Source organism: Natator depressus, chromosome 2 (assembly GCF_965152275.1).
Source record: "Natator depressus isolate rNatDep1 chromosome 2, rNatDep2.hap1, whole genome shotgun sequence".
NCBI classification, from domain to species: Eukaryota; Metazoa; Chordata; order Testudines; family Cheloniidae; genus Natator; species Natator depressus.
The window spans coordinates 221354479-221372850 of NC_134235.1; the positions used below are offsets into that span (position 1 = coordinate 221354479).

Genomic DNA, 18372 nt, shown 5'->3' on the forward strand with positions numbered 1-18372 from the left:
CCAGTGAGAGTTTATTCTGGTTGCATTAACTCCCCATGTAAAGGGAGTAGAGCACAGATCAGTTTTAGGTAGAAGACGCCTGGCTACCCAAGAAGCTCTGCTGCTATGGAAGAGAGAGGTTCTGGAGAGAAGCATAGAAGTGGCCTTCTTTGGTGGCTGAAGCTTCCATGGCTCACAGATGCCCAAGGTCTTTGAAGGGAGCAATTTTCCGGTACTCTGTGAGATAAACCAGTTTTTTTGTTGCTGTGCTGTGGGTTTTAACAATATGGCCCTTTATAGTTAGTTATTGTCAAGGAATATGCTCAGATAGAAGCTTTCGCAGCTTTTAAGGCAAGAAGGGGACAATTAGGATCATCTAGTTTGACCTGTTGCATAATACAAGCCATAGAACATCATCCACATCAAGTCCAATTACAACTGGTTGAACTGGAGCCCATCTTTTAGACTGACATAGAATCTTGATTTAAGGATTCCAAGTTATGGTGAATCTATTTCACCACTTGGCAGCCTGTTCATACATAAGAAGGCCCTACTGGGTCAGACCAAAGGTCCATCTAGCCCAGTATCCTGTCTTCCGACAGTGGCCAGTGCCAGGTGCTCCAGAGGGAATGAACAGAACAGGTAATCATCAAGTGATCCATCCCCTGTCCCAGCTTCTGGCATACAGAGGCTAAGGACACCATTTCAATGGTTAATTATTCTCAGTGATAGAAATATGTGTTTTATTTCCAATTCAAAATAATCTAGCTTCAACTTCCAGCCTTTGGATCTTGTTATGTTTTTGTCTACTGGATTAAAGAGCCCTCTAGTATCTTCTCATCATGCAGGTGCTTATAGACGATGAACAAGTCACCTCTTCTTCATCTCTTTGATCCCCTCGGTTCATTGAGCTCCTTAAGTCTCACTGAAAGACCTCTTTTCTAGACCTCTGACTGTTCTTGGGACTCTTCTCTGAATGCTCTCCAGTGTTTCAGCATTCTTTTTAAAGGAGGGATGCCAGATCTTGCCAGACACAGTATTCTAATAATGATCTCACCCATGCCTTACATAGCAGTAAAACTAACTCCCTCCTTCCATTTAATATCCTGTTTATACAGCTAAGAATCACATTGTACCAGCATTGTACTAGCAGCTTATTGGATAGTCCACTGTGTCCCCTAGTTTGATGTGTGCTATAGGGTAACCAGATATCCCGATTTTATAGGGACAGTCTCAATATTCAAGACTTGTTCTTATATAGCACCTGTTACCCTCTGCCTTGTCCCAATTTTTCACCCTAGTGTGCTGAAACCTTCTTCTCAGGGTCCAGCTTTTGACTACCATTCAGCCTAGCTCCTCTGACATCCAAGCCCCAACCCCAGTCTATTGGGAGATCAGAACTTCACTTTGGCAAATCTTCAGAGGTTTGCCAGACAGAGAAGCTGCCTCGATAGTAAAACAGTGAGCTCTACTTCACAGACTACTTTGGCTCCAGCTCTCCTCAGAGACGTCTGTTGCTGATGGGCCTAAGGCATGGTAGGAGGGGTCAGAGAGAAGTGAAGATTTGCAGGCAAATTTGTCTGAGAAGCACAGCTTCCAGGTCTGTAATGGAGGCAGATTTTCTATCTGGTAAATGGTTCACCAGAGTGAGATCCCAATCTGATTTAATCTTATCTCATCCATCAGACCAGGACTTAAAACTCCCGAAGACTGTCATGTAGCAGAGGTGGGTAGGGGAAGGACTAGAGCAGCGAGTCAGGATGGACAGCGTAGTGAGCCAGGCACACAGCTTAAGAAAATGGAAGAAGCTGGCACTTCTAGGCTATCTGTCAGCTTTTCTTTGCAGAGCTAAATTAGTTTGTGATGAACAAGGGAAATAACTCTTTTTGTGGTAAACTGAAACATTGGAGAGCTGGCCTATGTCTGAGAGTTTGTGAGGATGGACGTGTGGTAAAGTTTAGAGTTTTAGTGACTTGTCCTTTTTCTTGAAGAAAGAAGAGAGTGGCTGTAAGGACCAAAATTTCAAAACTGATTGTTAAATGTTATTTGAAATGTTAGGGACTAATTTATCCAGATGTCATGGAAAATCTAAACTATATTCTGGTCATTAATTATAGTAGATTCAGACACTAAATTCAATCACTGAATTGTGAAAGGGACTTTAATCTTACTTCCAGAGAAAACTACCTTAACTATGCATTTACTACCACCACTTTCAAAATGAAACCTACCCATTCCACTCTTTGGACTTTGCTTAGTTTAAGATGTTCACACCTTGCTGAGCATTTTGTGTAGATAACACATTATGTCTGTGGTATTAGTAATAAAGTATTTATACTGTACACATACTATGCACATGCTGCCACCTATTTACTCTTTTCAGCTGGATGTGTGTGTGTGAATTACTAACAGTGGTATCCAATGCCATTCTTTGGTAATGAGAATTGTAAACAACATCTCCCTTGTCTTAGAAAATATCAACCAACAAAAAAGATACTATTATGCATGGTATTGTAGTTTCCGGGTCAGCTTTGATCTGTGTCTTGTGTTATTTTGATTTCATCCTGATTCATCTATTTTGAGTGCTACTTGATTCTATGCTTTCATGATCAATAGTCTTGCTTGTTTTCTTGTTCTTCCCCTCCCTGCCTTGTCTAGGTTCCTAATGAGCAGTTATACATTTCAGACTTGTAAAGACTGCAAGTTAGTATTGTGAGAAAGAACAATTCTGATAACAAAACAAGTTATGAGAATGAAGCAACTTGCAAAGCCTTCTGAAGAATGTCAATGACTCATCATCTAAATTATGGAACACTTCAAGACAAAATGTGTCATTACTTTGTGTTGAGGCACAGTGCACATTAAGTTCAATCCATTTAGAAGAACATGAGGCTCTTCACTAGTGCCAGAGCATGCATATACTATGGCAACACTTTTGTATGGAATGTCCATCCAACTGTGTGGGTCCTATGGGGAAAAAACAAGTCTGGAATCAGACCTGCTGCTGCAAGCACTTTTGAATATCTGCCCTAAATGCAAACACATTTACTGGATTTCCTGAGCAAGCAATCTGATGTAATACAGTGCAGAAGAGGTTAACAAACTGAATTTAGACTATTAGATTTTGAATAAAATATTTAGACTTTGTTAGTTTGAAGTAAAGAATTTACAACAGCAGAAGGACAGTTTGATGAGTCTAGTTTCACAGAAGTTTATCATTTGAGTGAAGGTTTGCTAGTTTCGATACCTTGAAATATGTGCACTGATGTTGCTGCCTATATTCTATTCAATGCCAAAAAAGCCTCCACCAACCCCAAACAAAACCTATGTTAGTGATAAAATCAAGGCTAGGGTTCAGAGCCACAAAAGCAAAGAGCTTTAGAACTCAGACCCCAATCCTGTATGTGGGTTGTGCCCTGCCCTGCATGATTCTCAGTGCAAGAGTAGACCCTATGTTTGTTCATTCTCTCTCTCCATCTCACCCCACTCATTCTGGAATCAGCCCAACTCCTGGATGTCCACATCAGGCACCCTCCCACATTTCCCTGCCCTACATTTCTATGACTCTATGTGCCAGCCAGTTTCAGACTTCCTGGTGGAGCCAGGATTGTGGGAAGCTGGCACTGTTGCATCCTGCTCCAGACAGACTTTCCACTGCCAGGAACCCACAGCCTGACAGCAGTGCATTTAGCTGATAATGTTGAAGTAGTGCAATGAAAATTGCTCTAAGACAGCAGTTCTCAAACTAAGGGGAAGGTCTCCCGAGGGAGGCATGGGAATGTGTCAAGGGAGGTGCGAGCTGGGGAGGGTTGTTTTTTTTTTTTTTTTTAAGAGTTCTGGCTCTGAGCCCTGGGTAGCTGGGGCTCATGCAGAAGGGCCATGCACACCCGGGAGGTGGAAATAAAGGGGTCAGCGGGAGCCCCATCACCTGGGCTCAGGATCTCCTTCCCCTGCGTCCAATCCCTCACCTGGAGGCAGTGGTGCTCCAGTTGGCAGCCCCGGGGTGGCAGCGGCAGGGCAGAAACACGAGTGGCGATGGGACAGTAAGTTTGCTGTGAAAAGTGATGACGAATATCATTTTTCACATTGCCTCCCTCACTGCTGCACTGCTGCTGGCACATCCCTGCCTTCAGAGCTGGGTGCCCAGCCAGCAGCCGCTACTCTCTGCTCTGCCTTCAGAGCTGGGTGCCAGTATGTGTAATTGGGAGGGAAGGGATGTAAACAACTATAGACACAAAGACGGGGGGGCCTGATCAACTAAGTTTGAGAACCACCACTCTAAGAAACACACATCCAGTAGCATCCCCTCTCTAAATCACATGTATAGCATATATGTTTTACTTACATAATACAAAATGCTGCAAGGTAAGGTTGTAGTTCTTGCATTTTATTGCTCTATGAAGTATGCAAGTGAAATGAACTTGAGCCATGTGCCCAGCAATTTATTGTTAGCTGCAATATTTTCTCCTCCGTGCTGCTTCTTAGTTTGCCTTCATTTGTCTTAAAAGGGAAGATAAAGAGAAGTGCCACTTTAAAGCCAGTAATTGTTTCTTAATGGCAGACACTGTCAAATTAGCCTTAGCACCCATCTAACAGAAACCTTTGATGCGATTTGCCCAACTATTAAGGCTATTAGTTGAAACTTGAAATTGATTAATTTTGCCCATTGCATTAACCTTCTCTTGCACGTTCATCAGTTTCTTATATAAAGCAAAGTAAATGCACCTTGCTGTTTAAACATTTTAAAAACCTGAACACATGTAATCTTGTTATAAGTAGAACGGTACTAATAAGTGGGTGACTAAGACTGCCCAAGAATCTTCATCACTGGCAACTAAAGAAGCTTTTGTAATAGACCATATTAGAAAATTAATTTGATACTATATAGCAAATGTAATTAGTAGCAAGCAAGTTTCATATTGCAGATATATGGGGATCTGTGGCCTATAAAGCAAAGATAAGGGGGAAAAATGTAAAGTACTAGTACCAGTGAGGCAATATAGGATTTCTGCTTTAACAAAAACTTAATTTATCTAAAGCTCAGTAGACTGACATGCCAGTAGAGAAAACTCATAACTGGAAAGTAGAAGGATACTACTACAGAAGGGAACTGGAAAACCTGGGACTATATCCTGCCATTATTTTGTAATATGGAATTTATTTGAAACCAATAGTAGCTCTGCATAAAAACCTAATGGCAGGGTATGGGTAAAACCTTGAACCTAATGAAGCTGTACAGATCAGTGTTCTGCACCAGAAAAAAAGGTACAGCTTGGATTTCCATATGAGAGCCATCTGTTCAGTTCCTTATGTGCAGATCAGGAAGACATTTCAGTGTAACACACACAAGATATCTTATCCTGAATTCAAAATTTATGTTCTTTATATTTCTTCTGCGTACACAGAAAGTTGTTTGAGATAAAGATGCTTGAAATGTCATCTCATCTGCCTGCTACAATCTCCCCAAGTTACATAGCAAAAAATAAAATGCAGATTTTAGTTTTATAAATTAAGCCTGTAGGACCAAATGTCTGTTTCATCTCGGTAATATTCAACTGGACCGTATATGCAGTGCAAGTGTTCAGGTACTGGGGTCATGAGGGGCATATAAGTACTTGATCTGCAACCCAACTATCCATCCAAACAACAGTTTGAGTTGGGTGTTGAGCCTGTTCATAGTCCAATAATGGAAACAAATTCTCTATTAAGAAATAGAAAAACTGTTCCCTATCAGGCATCACTCACAGACGGTATTTCCAAGATTTCAGCCTGATACATGTTATCCTTTACAGAAAGAGGATGTATCGTAATCACTGTACCATTCACAATCACAAAATGTCACCTTCTTAGCACCCTTTTCTCTGCTTCCTCCACTCTCTTCCTTGCTGCAATCTGTGATTAACACTTGGTGTTTCAAGAGAATACACAACCAGGTCTTGCAGTTTTGCTTTCATATTTTTCTTGTTGTTTATCTTGGTTTTTCTCTGAAATTGCTTTTGCTTCTTGGGGACTTGAGAGAAGATCTGTTTTTTAGACAGCATTTTAAAAACAACTTAGTTGGGCTTTCTGGCACTTCTGTTTGGCAGAGGCAGAGAAATAAGCCAACTAATTTTTACTATCCAGTGACCCACTGCATGTAGTTGAGTAGTAACCTGTAAAAATTAATAGAGTCACGGGGTTTAAACTATCAGCTGTCCCTGGTTCCAGCATAGAACTCCAGGATAAAATAAGGGGTAAGGAGGAAGTGTCTTCTGAGTTGTGCTCCTAACAGGGTTTGTTGGACAGGGAGAATTCCCAGCAAAGACTGGCATGCTATGATGGTGAGTTTGAATCCTGCATTAGATGGGGGAGGTCACAGCAGAGGGTGTGCAGAATCAGGGTGGAGACAAATCCTGCAAGCAGCTGCATGGCTGCTGTTGCAGGAGTTCCATGTTAGCCAGTAGGGGAAGCTGCTAGCAAGGAACTCCAGTAAATATTGTCACAGCTGTGAATACTGAAAAGAACCATCCCTGAATATTTGTGTGCCCTAGGGTGGGGGACAAGACCTTTTTCTGCTGATCACTTGTTTTACTTGTTCAAAGACAAACTGTACAAAGGAGTACCTGACTTACACATGAACATGCTAGTTATGAGCTGAAACTGTGACGAACTTATGACTATAGGAAGAACCTGGGGGGGGGGCCTAAAAGCCTAATCACCAACTACAGCCCTTGTCAGAATGAGGGGTTAATCTCTGGTAAGCTTATTAGCATGCACGTACATTCTTTTATTGTTCTTAATATGTTTTCCTCTGTAATTCTTTTACCTTAAGAATAAATGTGCTTGCTTGGAAAGAGCTGTATGGTAGTTTAACTGTAACAATTGCACTGTTTACCATCGCTGAGGAGAAAAGAAAACCCTGACTTTGCTGGGAAGGTCACAGTACAGGCAGGGAGCTGTGCACTCTGGAAATATTCTGTTCAGGAGGAAGAGAGACATGACAGAGGAGGAGCAGACTGCCTCAAGTGGGTGCCCTTGCTGGACCACGGAAGGTGGAATATAGATGCAGTTGCCCAGAACTGTGACACTTATGGCTTAGTTTTGTGGAAGGATCATAGGATTTCACTTCATATTTAAGTTTCCTTTAGGAATCCCTTTCAGGATTCTATTGTCAAGAAGTGGTGGTTTTTAGTAACAAAATGCATTAGTGGCTCTGTACATATCACACTGGGAATGATTTTGAAGCAGTCCTGAGGGAGTCATAAGGGATTGTTTTTAGCAAATGATAGTCATAAGGGAGTCCCTTGTGCTATCACTCAAGTGTTTTAGTACTCAGTAGCAGAGAATGTAGAGGTAAAAAAAGCATTTTGGCATCAGATGTGGTACTAGCGGGAGCATAAGTAGCTGTTGGATGTGTTAAGGTAGGTGATCTACTGATTCCTTGTTCACTTTATGCTAAATGAATTTGTCAATGTGAAATAAATCTATTAACCTGCAGACTTTCACTGTTCCTTTATACAGCCCTCTGAAAAGAACGTGTATGTGAGGATACAGCTATTTATTAGAGCTGCTTTAGTACGTATGACACCAGTTCTGCTGTATAGAAGATCCAGAAGAGGTTTTGAGGGGGAAGTACTGAGTATCTTGAGGAATGTCAGCAGGAAACATGCTGTTGCTACCAAAACACCAAGCCTCTATGGCACATGCACACTGGTATTTCCCAACCCCACTGTGTTCCCAAATAGTTGGAAGTGCCCAAATATTCGCAAAGACATCCCGTTGTTTTAAACTGATTGGGTTGTGCTCTCTGACACTGGGTTCACACCAAGTGACTGATATTTTACAAGATATACAGCAATGCTGACCTCCTGTCTATATGGTGAAAGTCACCCTTGTGCAGAGTGCCATCTCAAGGCCTAGGCAATATGAAGTCTCACTTAAATGGCACGTAGGCCTGGTGATGGCCAGAGGTGAACTCCACCATGTAGAGGTGGAATGATCCTTTGAATAGTTATCTTCTGTAAAGTTTAAACACAACTAATTGGGGGCGGAAGGAGTCAACTTTTTATAATACAGGTCTAGGAGGCCTTTAGAAGAGAGGTATCTTGTTTGAGAAGGATGAAACCTTTTTGCAGTCAGTAGAATATAAACATCACACTAAATGCCGAATACTTCTTTCTGAAGCTTTCTGAAGCAAAATGTAAAGAACAGTATTCTCCTGAAAAATTTACTGTTTGGTATTCCCTAAGTGCCTGTGAAGTCCCCTTTTCACAGGAGATATAGCTCAGAAAAGATTTATGAAAAGTGGCAGGGCAACATCAAGGCCTTAAAACCATTAATTTAAAGTGACTTTCTCCGTCATTCTCTAGTATAAAGTGCTGAGCAATCATGATTTCTTTTTACTGCTTGCTCGCAGTAATATAGTTTGTGTCATTGTACAATCACAGTTGCTTGACATTAATTATACACAACTAAGATACACTCTTTTTTTTTTTATCTCAACCCCATGAGGGAAAATTGTGTGAAGAGGTACAAGATGCACTGAACAGACTAGCTGTTCTTACTGATTTTCATTTCAGCTGTGCACTTTTTTTAAACCCTGCTTTGAAAGCTTTTTCATTTTCAAAGCTGTAAAGGGCTCACTGCTACATTCAGAGCTGCTTACTGTTGGGTGTCTTAAAATATAGGATGATAATGTAGAAAGAGAGTCCCTCAGGACTGTTTACTTCTGTGTAACTACACTTAAATGACATGGCAAGGATAACAATCTGATCTTAACCTAAAACCACAGTAATAATAAAATAGAACCATATAATGTAATGTTGTGTCTCTGGAACAGGCATAATGCAGCAATTTTAAAGCTAGTTGCAGCTACATTCTATTGTTAGCACACTAGCTCAATCAGAGCTAGCACAGATATGTCTCCTCAAGCTGGGAATTACACCCCCAGCTTGAAGTGTTGACAGGCGCTGTGTGTATCGAATGTGAGTTGGTGTAAAAATTCCAGTTTGTATAACATTATATATTGTACAGGATATAATGCCTGATTCAAAGCCCACTAAAGGCAACAGAAAGACTCCTTCTGAATTTAGTGGCCTTTTGATCAGGCCGGTACAGAATATACTTAAATTCATATTAAGGCACCTATATCAGTGGCTTGATTTTCAGAGGTGCAATATTTAGACGAGTGTAGAGGTACTAATACTTTAAGGTACATTGAATCTTGATGTTTGCAATTTTATTTGATTAAAGTGTATTACAATTATTTTCTGCAAAAATATAAAGATAAAACAGTAACTTAGTTTAGTATTAGTAATCAGCTGGGTGATTATGCTACAATATTGTATCTTATATTGTGCCAATGTGTGTTGTGTTCTTCCATAGGTAAGTTCTTGCTGACAATTCATGCTTATTTATTAGTTCCTTATATGCTTTATGATTCTAGCATACATGATAAAACTATCCATTTCTAAAAGTTTTAAAAAATAGACAAATTCATCACTTACCATCTTGAATGCACTAATTCCCACTTTGGACAAAAGTACTTCAAAAATAGTCATACACTTCCTTAAATTCTTCAGTTGTTTAGCTAGTGGGGTTTGTTTTCTGTTTTGAGGTATCCAAGTTGCTGCCATGGGGTTGCTTGACTTCCTGTTCATGCTCAGACATTCCAAAATTCAATAACCTGGGGATGTTAGTATCACCGCTGATCAGTGATGGAGGAGGGAGTTTAGTCTGCCTAAAAGAAAAACGTAAGTCAGCTGTTCTTCAACATTGAGTGGATCTATACCTACAGGATACAAAATAAGAATATTAAATAAAACAAACAGAGACCCGCTCAGTATTGAAGAAAAGCTGACTTACCATTTCCTCACAGGTAGACTCATGCTGTAGTGGTGCTAATGATGTCACTAGTCCATTGCATGCTGGGAAGTCCAAAAAGCCCAAGCAACAACTTCAGTAACCTAAAGCAGAAAAAAATGCAAAGTAATAAACTGAAGCATTTCAGAATTTCATGATTTTGGGGAATTTAGGGTACTAAAATAAATTAATAGATTTCAGTATGAGAAAGGACCATTGCAATCTGATCATCTAGTCTGACATCCTGCATAGCACAAACTATAAAATTGTACCAAGTGATTCCTACATCCGCCCCTTACTTTTGGTTGAACTAGAAGATATTTTCATGGAGAATCCACCACATCCCTTGGTAAAAAGAAAAGGAGGACTTGTGGCACCTTAGAGACTAACAACTTTATTTGAGCATAAGCTTTCATGAGCTACAGCTCACTTCATCAGATGCATTCAGTGGAAAATACAGTGGGGAGATTTATATACACAGAGAACATGAAACAATGGGTGTTACCATACACACTGTAACGAGAGTGATCAGGTAAGGTGAGCTATTACCAGCAGGAGAGCGGGGCTGCGGGAAACCTTTTGTAGTGATAATCAAGGTGGGCCATTTCCAGCAGTTGACAAGAACGTCTGAGGAAAAAGTGGGGGTGGAGGGGGGGAATAAACATGGGGAAATAGTTTTACTTTGTGTAATGACCCATCCACTCCCAGTCTTTATTCAAGCTTAAGTTAATTGTACAATACCCACCTGCTGAAGTGAAGAAACAGATTGACAGAGCCAGAAGAGTACCCAGAAGTTACCTACAACAGGACAGGCCCAACAAAGAAAATAACAGAATGCCACTAGCCATCATCTTCAGTCCCCAACTAAAACCCATCACTCTCACAGATCTTGGGAGACAGGCCAGTCCTTGCTTACAGACAGCCCCCCAATCTGAAGCAAATACTCACCAGCAACCACACACCACACAACAGAACCACTAACTCAGGAACCTATCCTTGCAACAAAGCCCGTTGCCAACTGTGTCCACATATCTATTCAGAGGACACCATCATAGGGCCTAATCACATCAGCCACACTATCAGAGGCTCGTTCACCTGCACATCTATCAGTGTGATAGATGCCATCATGTGCCAGCAGTGCCCCTCTGCCATGTACATTGGCCAAACTGGACAGTCTCTACGTAAAAGAATAAATGGACACAAATCAGACGTCAAGAATTATAACATTCAAAAACCAGTTGGAGAACACTTCAATCTCTTTGGTCACTCGATTACAGACCTAAAAGTGGCAATTCTTCAACAAAAAAACTTCAAAAACAGACTCCAATGAGAGACTGCTGAATTGGAATTAATTTGCAAACTGGATACAATTAACTTAGGCTTGAATAAAGACTGGGAGTGGATGGGTCATTACACAAAGTAAAACTATTTCCCCATGTTTATTCCTCCCCCACCCCGCGCTGTTCCTCAGACGTTCTTGTCAACTGCTGGAAATGGTCTACCTTGATTATCACTACAAAAGGTTTCCCGCACCTCAGCTCTCCTGCTGGTAATATCTCACCTTAAGTGATCACTCTCATTACAGTGTGTACGGTAACACCCATTGTTTCATGTTCTCTGTGTATATAAATTTCCCCACTGTATTTTCCACTGAATGCATCTGATAAAGTCAACTGTAGCTCACAAACGCTTATGCTCAAATATATTTGTTAGTCTCTAAGGTGCCACAGATCCTCCTTTTCTTTTTGCAGAGACAGACTAACGCGGCTGCTACTCTGAAACCTGTCATCCCTTGGTAAGTTGCTCCAACATTTAGTTATCTTGACTGTTAAATATGTGTACTTTATTTACAGTTCGGATTTGTCAAGCTTCAGCTCCAGCCACTGGATCTTTCTATACTTTTGTCTGAGAGATTAAAGACCCCCTCTACTAGCCAATAAATAGGCAGGGCTATATTGCGTGAGTGTAAAACATCATTTCCATTCTCTTTTAGATTAAGATAATTTTGTTACTTGTCAAAATATAGGTTAGAAAGCTCTAAAAATTCAGGGGGGTTCTATATGATTCCCATTTCCTCCCATAAATAATGTAACAACATATAGAAACTGCCTTTATGCCATCAATAGACTATTAAACCAAATTTCCTTCTTTCAAGCGTTTGTTGCCTAGGAGGAAAAACTTAGCGCCAGCCTTCTACAGGTAAAATTTGCAAGGCATTGCAGAACAAGCACATGTTTCTGAGTAAAGCAGGATTCATATATATGGAACCACTTCACCTTCTTCATCCTGCCCTGAAACTTTGACTAATAGTAATGAAAAGGTTTATTCCCATAAATAAGCCTATTGCTGTGACTGTTAATCCACAGATTTCTTGAGTACAAAAATATGAAACAGTTATTAATGTATAACACTGAAAACTTTTGCTTGGGTGTCAAGACGTGGCATCAAATACAGACTTCAAAAGAGACGCATGCAAATTATAGTCATTAGTGTTTGAATCTTTTGCAACCAAGATGTTGCAAAAGAAAAATCTCATTAATATGTGGGGTAACAGGAAGACGCACTGTACATGCTCTTTGTCTCCAAAACAGATTAGTTGTTGAACAGCTGAGAAAAATAGAGCCACATCGGCATAGTTCTTAGTATAAGCTAAAAGTTGATTGTGTAGAAGTCCTTTCTCATCTTGGCTGATTTTTCACAAAGAATCAGATTATTTGCTGTTTGTACAATCTGGCTTCATGAATTGGACTTTTAACAGGCTGATTGATTTTAAAGGTGAAATCCTAATTTTTATCACCTTTGCCAAGGGTATTCAAGTAAAATAAATGCCCAAACCCGTACCCTTACCTCTCATTGTTCTCAAACATGGCTTTTGTGTAGCAACTCAGTTGTCATAAAGAGCGCCGCTGCAAAGTGACCCTAAAGCCACCATAGGCAGTTATGTGAGTTTCACCCCAGTAGGGACTTGTCCCATGGCATAGAGCCAATGTAGAGTTCCTAAAAGGGTTTGAATGTTTTCTTTGTTAACAACGCATAGCAACAGTATATTTGTTTCCCATGTCCTTTCACGAAGAGGTTATGAATGTCATTAACAGTATCAAGTGTAAAGGGAGACCACTCTCCATTTTTAAAAATGCCTCACAGGTTCGAGAGGGAGTAACTTCGATTACATGAGAGAAATCTTCAAGGAAAACATCAAGAGGATATTTTTATTTTGAGCTTTCCCCTGACTCGAGATAAAACCACCGAATTGCTTTTCATCCTTTATTGAATGGGTGAATAGTTGGGAATTGGTGAGCTTTTCCAAGTCAGTCTAAAGGGCATTGTTCCCCAGTGTTAGAGAACAGCACTATGATCTGATCTATTTAATATATTGTAGGAGTCTAGTTTACTGAACTTCAATTGGTTTAACAGTAATGTAATAATACACAAAGGGCGGAAAGGGTGGCAAACCAAAACAATTCACATAATTATTTCAGATGAAATGGCAAATAGCTTCTGTCAGGCTCTGCCAGCCATTCCTGCTAGAAAAATCAATTTTCATTCCCTTTTATAAGGTAGTTAGTTTGAAATTAAAAGCAAATAATTAAACTAGTAAATTCAGCATTCTCTACATTTTAGAATGAATAAAAGGTTAAACATTTCTAGGGAACATGTACTGTTCATGGTCAGTTGTGACAGGCCTCTTTGGGTCTCTTTTTTTTTCTTTTTACTCTCTCTCTCTCTCTCCTGGTAACTTGCATGCATGCGGTGTTTGACTCTATAAGTGGACTGCTGTAGTGCGTGCCATATAACACAACTAAAGTATCTGCTCGATTGCCCAAAGTAGGTGAAGAACATGGCAGTGGCAAATGTTGTCAGGAGAGGGCAGAAAAGATGCCGCTTATCTGCTGCTTCATGCTCTGGGCTAGTTGTTGGTTGATGCACAGACTGAATTCAAACTCCTTATTTTAACATTAAGATTTTAAATGGGTTCCAAGGATCCTGGTTGGTTTCTCATGACCCATCTTCCATTTCTGCCTCTGTATTTATAGGGAGTGAGATTTTTAGTCAGAGTTTTGAAGCAGATAGTCTAGTATTCTGGATACATGATTGGCAGGCAAGAACTTGGAGTTTGAATCTTAGCACTGATACTGAACCTATGGGCACTTAAGCAACTTGCCTAAGTATTCTCCCTATCAGTAATCTCAATTATTTGAAACTTTGTTATCTGAAACATGGGCATGTTGCCCGATATCTCTGAAAGTATCCAGAATTTTATTATAATCCATACTTTTTATTCGGTGTCTCCCATGATTATTTGGATAATCAAGGTCTCATTGCATGTATGTGTTAGGTGATGTTATTGCACAGATAGACTAGGTAATGCTCTTACTTTTGCATTTGCAGGCTCAGGTTTTTATGGAAGATCACCCTTCCATAACTGAGACTACCAAAGACTGTTTCTTCTCAAAGTGGCATTAAGCCTGATCTTTCTCTGTAGAAGTGTCTACAGAAAGGCCCAAGAATTTAGTGGACAATAATACGGAAGGATCTGGTCCCATACTTACTGATATAACCAGTGTTGCACTCACTCACTACTTACTTATATAGCACCCATTACAGAAGTATGTGAGCAGCTCACAAACAATAATTAACGTATTACAACACCTGGATTTACTTTCCCCATTTTATAAGTGACGAACTGAGGCACAAAGAGACTAAGGACCTGATTCAGCTCCTGCTGGACTAAGTGATTTGTCTAACTGCGCTCAGATCTCCTGAGTCCAGTCAGTGTCTTAACCACTGAACCACCAATCCTCTCCATTGGGCAAGGTTCTGGGAGACCACTTTGCTTTAAGTTATTGAAGATAGACAGACAGAAATGGGCATACCTCCAAACACAAAGCATTTTGGATAGTCTGGCTATTCTGCTACCAGTGCCACTGCATATTTTCAGAAGGGACATCATATCCAAAGAGACAATCATGCTAAGGCTGGGGAATATCTGCCAGTTACTTCTAAAAATGAGACTTTAGTCCTTGGCACACTGTTCTGTTGAAGCTGAGATATTATTCCTTAAAAACCACTCCTGGTCAGAGTGTACTTACAAGTGTAATTATAAGTTAGTTTTAATGATGTGCCTGCATAGTTTGGTTTGGTTTTTTGTTATTGTCCAAGCAGGTATTAAAGATCCTGGACAGATTTCCTGGACAGACGTCAGGATATGCTTCTACGGGCACAATGTTCTGAAGATTCAGAGCAGGCCGTGCAGCGGGGACAGGAGGACGGTGAAGAAATTTGGCAGCATGTGACCTCCAGAAGAAGAAAGGGGAGCGTCCATGTACCAGCAGCGCAGATACAGGTAAGCAACCATTTCCATGTTCTCTCCACAGGTACTAATGTGGAGAGTGGACTAGATGATACATCTGAGGGAAGGGAACAGAAGGAGACTCCGCCGATTGGAAGGCATGAGATGCACTGTCCTAGGGATGGGGGTTCCACGACCACCGCTCCCAAGAGGAGGAGGCAGCGGGTGGTGGTGGTCGGGGACTCTCTACTCAGGGGGACTGAGTCATCTGTCTGCCGCCCCGACCGGGAAAACCAAGAAGTCTGCTGCTTGCCAGGAGCTAGGATTCACGATGTGACGGAGAGACTGCCGAGACTCATCAAGCCCTCGGATCGCTACCCCTTCCTGCTTCTCCATGTGGGCACCAATGAAACTGCCAAGAATGACCTTGAGTGGATCACTGAGGACTATGTGGCTCTGGGAAGAAGGATAAAGGAGTTTGAGGCGCAAGTGGTGTTCTCGTCCATCCTCCCCGTGGATGGAGAAGGCCTGGGTAGAGACCGTCGATTCATGGAAGTCAATGAATGGCTACTCAGGTGGTGTCGGAGAGAAGGCTTTGGATTCTTTGACCATGGGATGGTGTTCCAAGAAGGAGGAGTGCTAGGCAGAGATGGGCTCCACCTAACGAAGAGAGGAAAGAGCATCTTCACAAGCAGGCTGGCTAACCTAGTGAGGAGGGCTTTAAACTAGGTTCACCGGGGGAAGGAGACCAAAGCCCCGAGGTAAGTGGGGACGTGGGATACCGGGAGGAAGCATGAGCAGGAGAGCGCGAAAGGGGAGGGCTCCTGCCTCATACTAAGAAAGCAGGACAAACAGCAAGTTATCTCAAGTGCCTATATACAAATGCAAGAAGCCTGGGAAACAAGTAGGGAGAACTGGAAATCCTGGCACAGACAAGGAATTATGATGTGATTGGAATAACAGAGACTTGGTGGGATAACTCACATGACTGGAGTACTGTCATGGATGGATATAAACTGTTCAGGAAGGACGGGCAGGGCAGAAAAGGTGGGGAAGTTGCATTGTATGTAAGAGAGCAGTACGACTGCTCAGAGCTCCGGTATGAAACTGTAGAAAAACCTGAGTGTCTCTGGATTAAGTTTAGAAGCGTGAGCAACAAGGGTGATGTTGTGGTGGAAGTCTGCTATAGACCACCGGACCAGGGGGATGAGGTGGATGAGGCTTTCTTCCGGCAACTAATGGAAGTTACTAGATCGCAGGCCCTGGTTCTCCTGGGAGACTTCAATCACCCTGATATCTGCTGGGAGATCAGTACAGCACTGCACAGACAATCCAGGAAGTTTTTGGAAACTGTAGGGGACAATTTCCTGGTGCAAGTGCTGGAGGAACCAACGAGGGGCAGAGCTCTTCTTGACCTGCTGCTCACAAACCGGGAAGAATTAATAGGGGAAGCAAAAGTGGATGGGAACCTGGGAGGCAGTGACCATGAGATGGTCGAGTTCAGGATCCTGACACAGGGAAGAAAGGAGAGCAGCAGAATATGGACCCTGAACTTCAGAAAAGCAGACTTTGACAACCTCAGGGAACTGATGGGCAGGATCCCCTGGGAGAACAACATGAGGGGGAAGGAGTCCAGGAGAGCTGGCTGTATTTTAAAGAACCCTTATTGAGGTTACAGGGACAAACCATCCTGATGTATAGAAAGAATAGTAAATATGGCAGGCGACCAGCTTGGCCTTAACAATGAAATCCTTGCTGATCTTAAACACAAAAAAGAAGCTTACAAGAAGTGGAAGATTGGACAAATGACCAGGGAAGAGTATAAAAATATTGCTTGGGCATGCAGGAGTGAAATCAGGAAGGCCAAATCACACCTGGAATTGCAGCTAGCAAGAGATGTTAAGAGTAACAAGAAGGGTTTCTTCAGGTATGTTAGCAACAAGAAGAAAGTCAAGGAAAGTGTGGGCCCCTTACTGAATGAGGGAAGCAACCTAGTGACAGAGGATGTGGAAAAAGCTAATGTACTCAATGCTTTTTTTGCCTCTGTCTTCACTAACAAGGTCAGCTCCCAGACTGCTGCACTGGGCAACACAGCATGGGGAGGAGGTGACCAGCCCTCTGTGAAGAAAGAAGTGGTTTGGGAGTATTTATAAAAGCTGGACGAGCACAAGTCCATGGGGCTGGATGCGCTGCATCCGAGAGTGTGAAAGGAATGGGCGGATGTGATTGCAGAGCCATTGGCTATTATCTTTGAAATCTCATGGCGATTGGGGGAGGTCCCGGATGACTGGAAAAAGGCTAATGTAGTGCCCATCTTTAAAAAAGGGAAGAAGGAGGATCACCTCAGTCCCTGGAAAAATCATGGAGCAGTCCTCAAGGAATCAATTCTGAAGCACTTAGAGGAGAGGAAAGTGATCAGGAACAGTCAGCATGGATTCACCAAGGGCAAGTCATGCCTGACTAATCTAATTGCCTTCTATGACGAGATAACTGGCTCTGTGGATGAGGGGAAAGCAGTGGATGTTTTGTTCCTTGACTTTAGCAAAGCTTTTGACACGGTCTCCCACAGTATTCTTGCCAGTAAGTTAAAGAAGTATGGGCTGGATGAATGGACTATAAGGTGGATAGAAAGCCAGCTAGATTGTCGGGCTCAACGGGTAGTGATCAATGGCTCCATGTCTAGTTGGCAGCTGGTATCAAGTAGAGTGCCCCAAGGGTCGGTCCTCGGGCCAGTTTTGTTCAATATCTTCATTAATGATCTGGAGGATGGTGTGGATTGCACCCTCAGCAAGTTTGCAGATGACACTAAACTGGGAGGAGAGACAGATACACTGGAGGGTAGGGATAGGATACAGAGGGACCTAGACAAATTAGAGGATTGGGCTAAAAATAAATCTGATAATGTTCAACAAGGACAAGTGCAGAGTCCTGCACTTAGGACGGAAGAATCCCATGCACTGCTACAGACTAGGGACCGAATGGCTAGGCAGCGGTTCTGCAGAAAAGGACCTAGGGGTTACAGTGGATGAGAAGCTGGATATGAGTCAACAGTGTGCCCTTGTTGCCAAGAAGACCAATGGCATTTTGGGGTGTATAAGTAGGGGCATTGCCAGCAGATCGAGGGACGTGATCGTTCCCCTCTATTTGACACTGGTGAGGCCTCATCTGGAGTACTGTGTCCAGTTTTGGGCCCCACACTACAAGAAGGATGTGGGAAAATTGGAAAATGTCCAGCGGAGGGCAACAAAAATGATTAGGGGACT

At 41.9% G+C, this 18372-nt stretch overlaps 1 protein-coding gene across 4 annotated transcripts in view; it reads right to left on the reverse strand.

Annotated features, from left to right (window-relative positions):
- Window positions 1-18372, reverse strand: part of ZNF804B (zinc finger protein 804B) — a 341954-nt gene that overhangs the window by 159845 nt on the left and 163737 nt on the right. For 2 of the 4 annotated variants that reach the window (XM_074945960.1, XM_074945961.1), the window contains exons 2-3: window positions 9823-9923; window positions 9465-9697 (exon numbers count right to left, since the gene is read on the reverse strand). The exons of the other annotated variants lie outside the window; for them this stretch is intronic. In XM_074945960.1, coding sequence (XP_074802061.1) covers window positions 9465-9617 — 153 coding nt within the window. In that variant the 5' untranslated portion in view covers window positions 9618-9697; window positions 9823-9923. The remainder of the gene's footprint in view (window positions 1-9464; window positions 9698-9822; window positions 9924-18372) is intronic. 4 annotated transcript variants of the gene reach the window in all.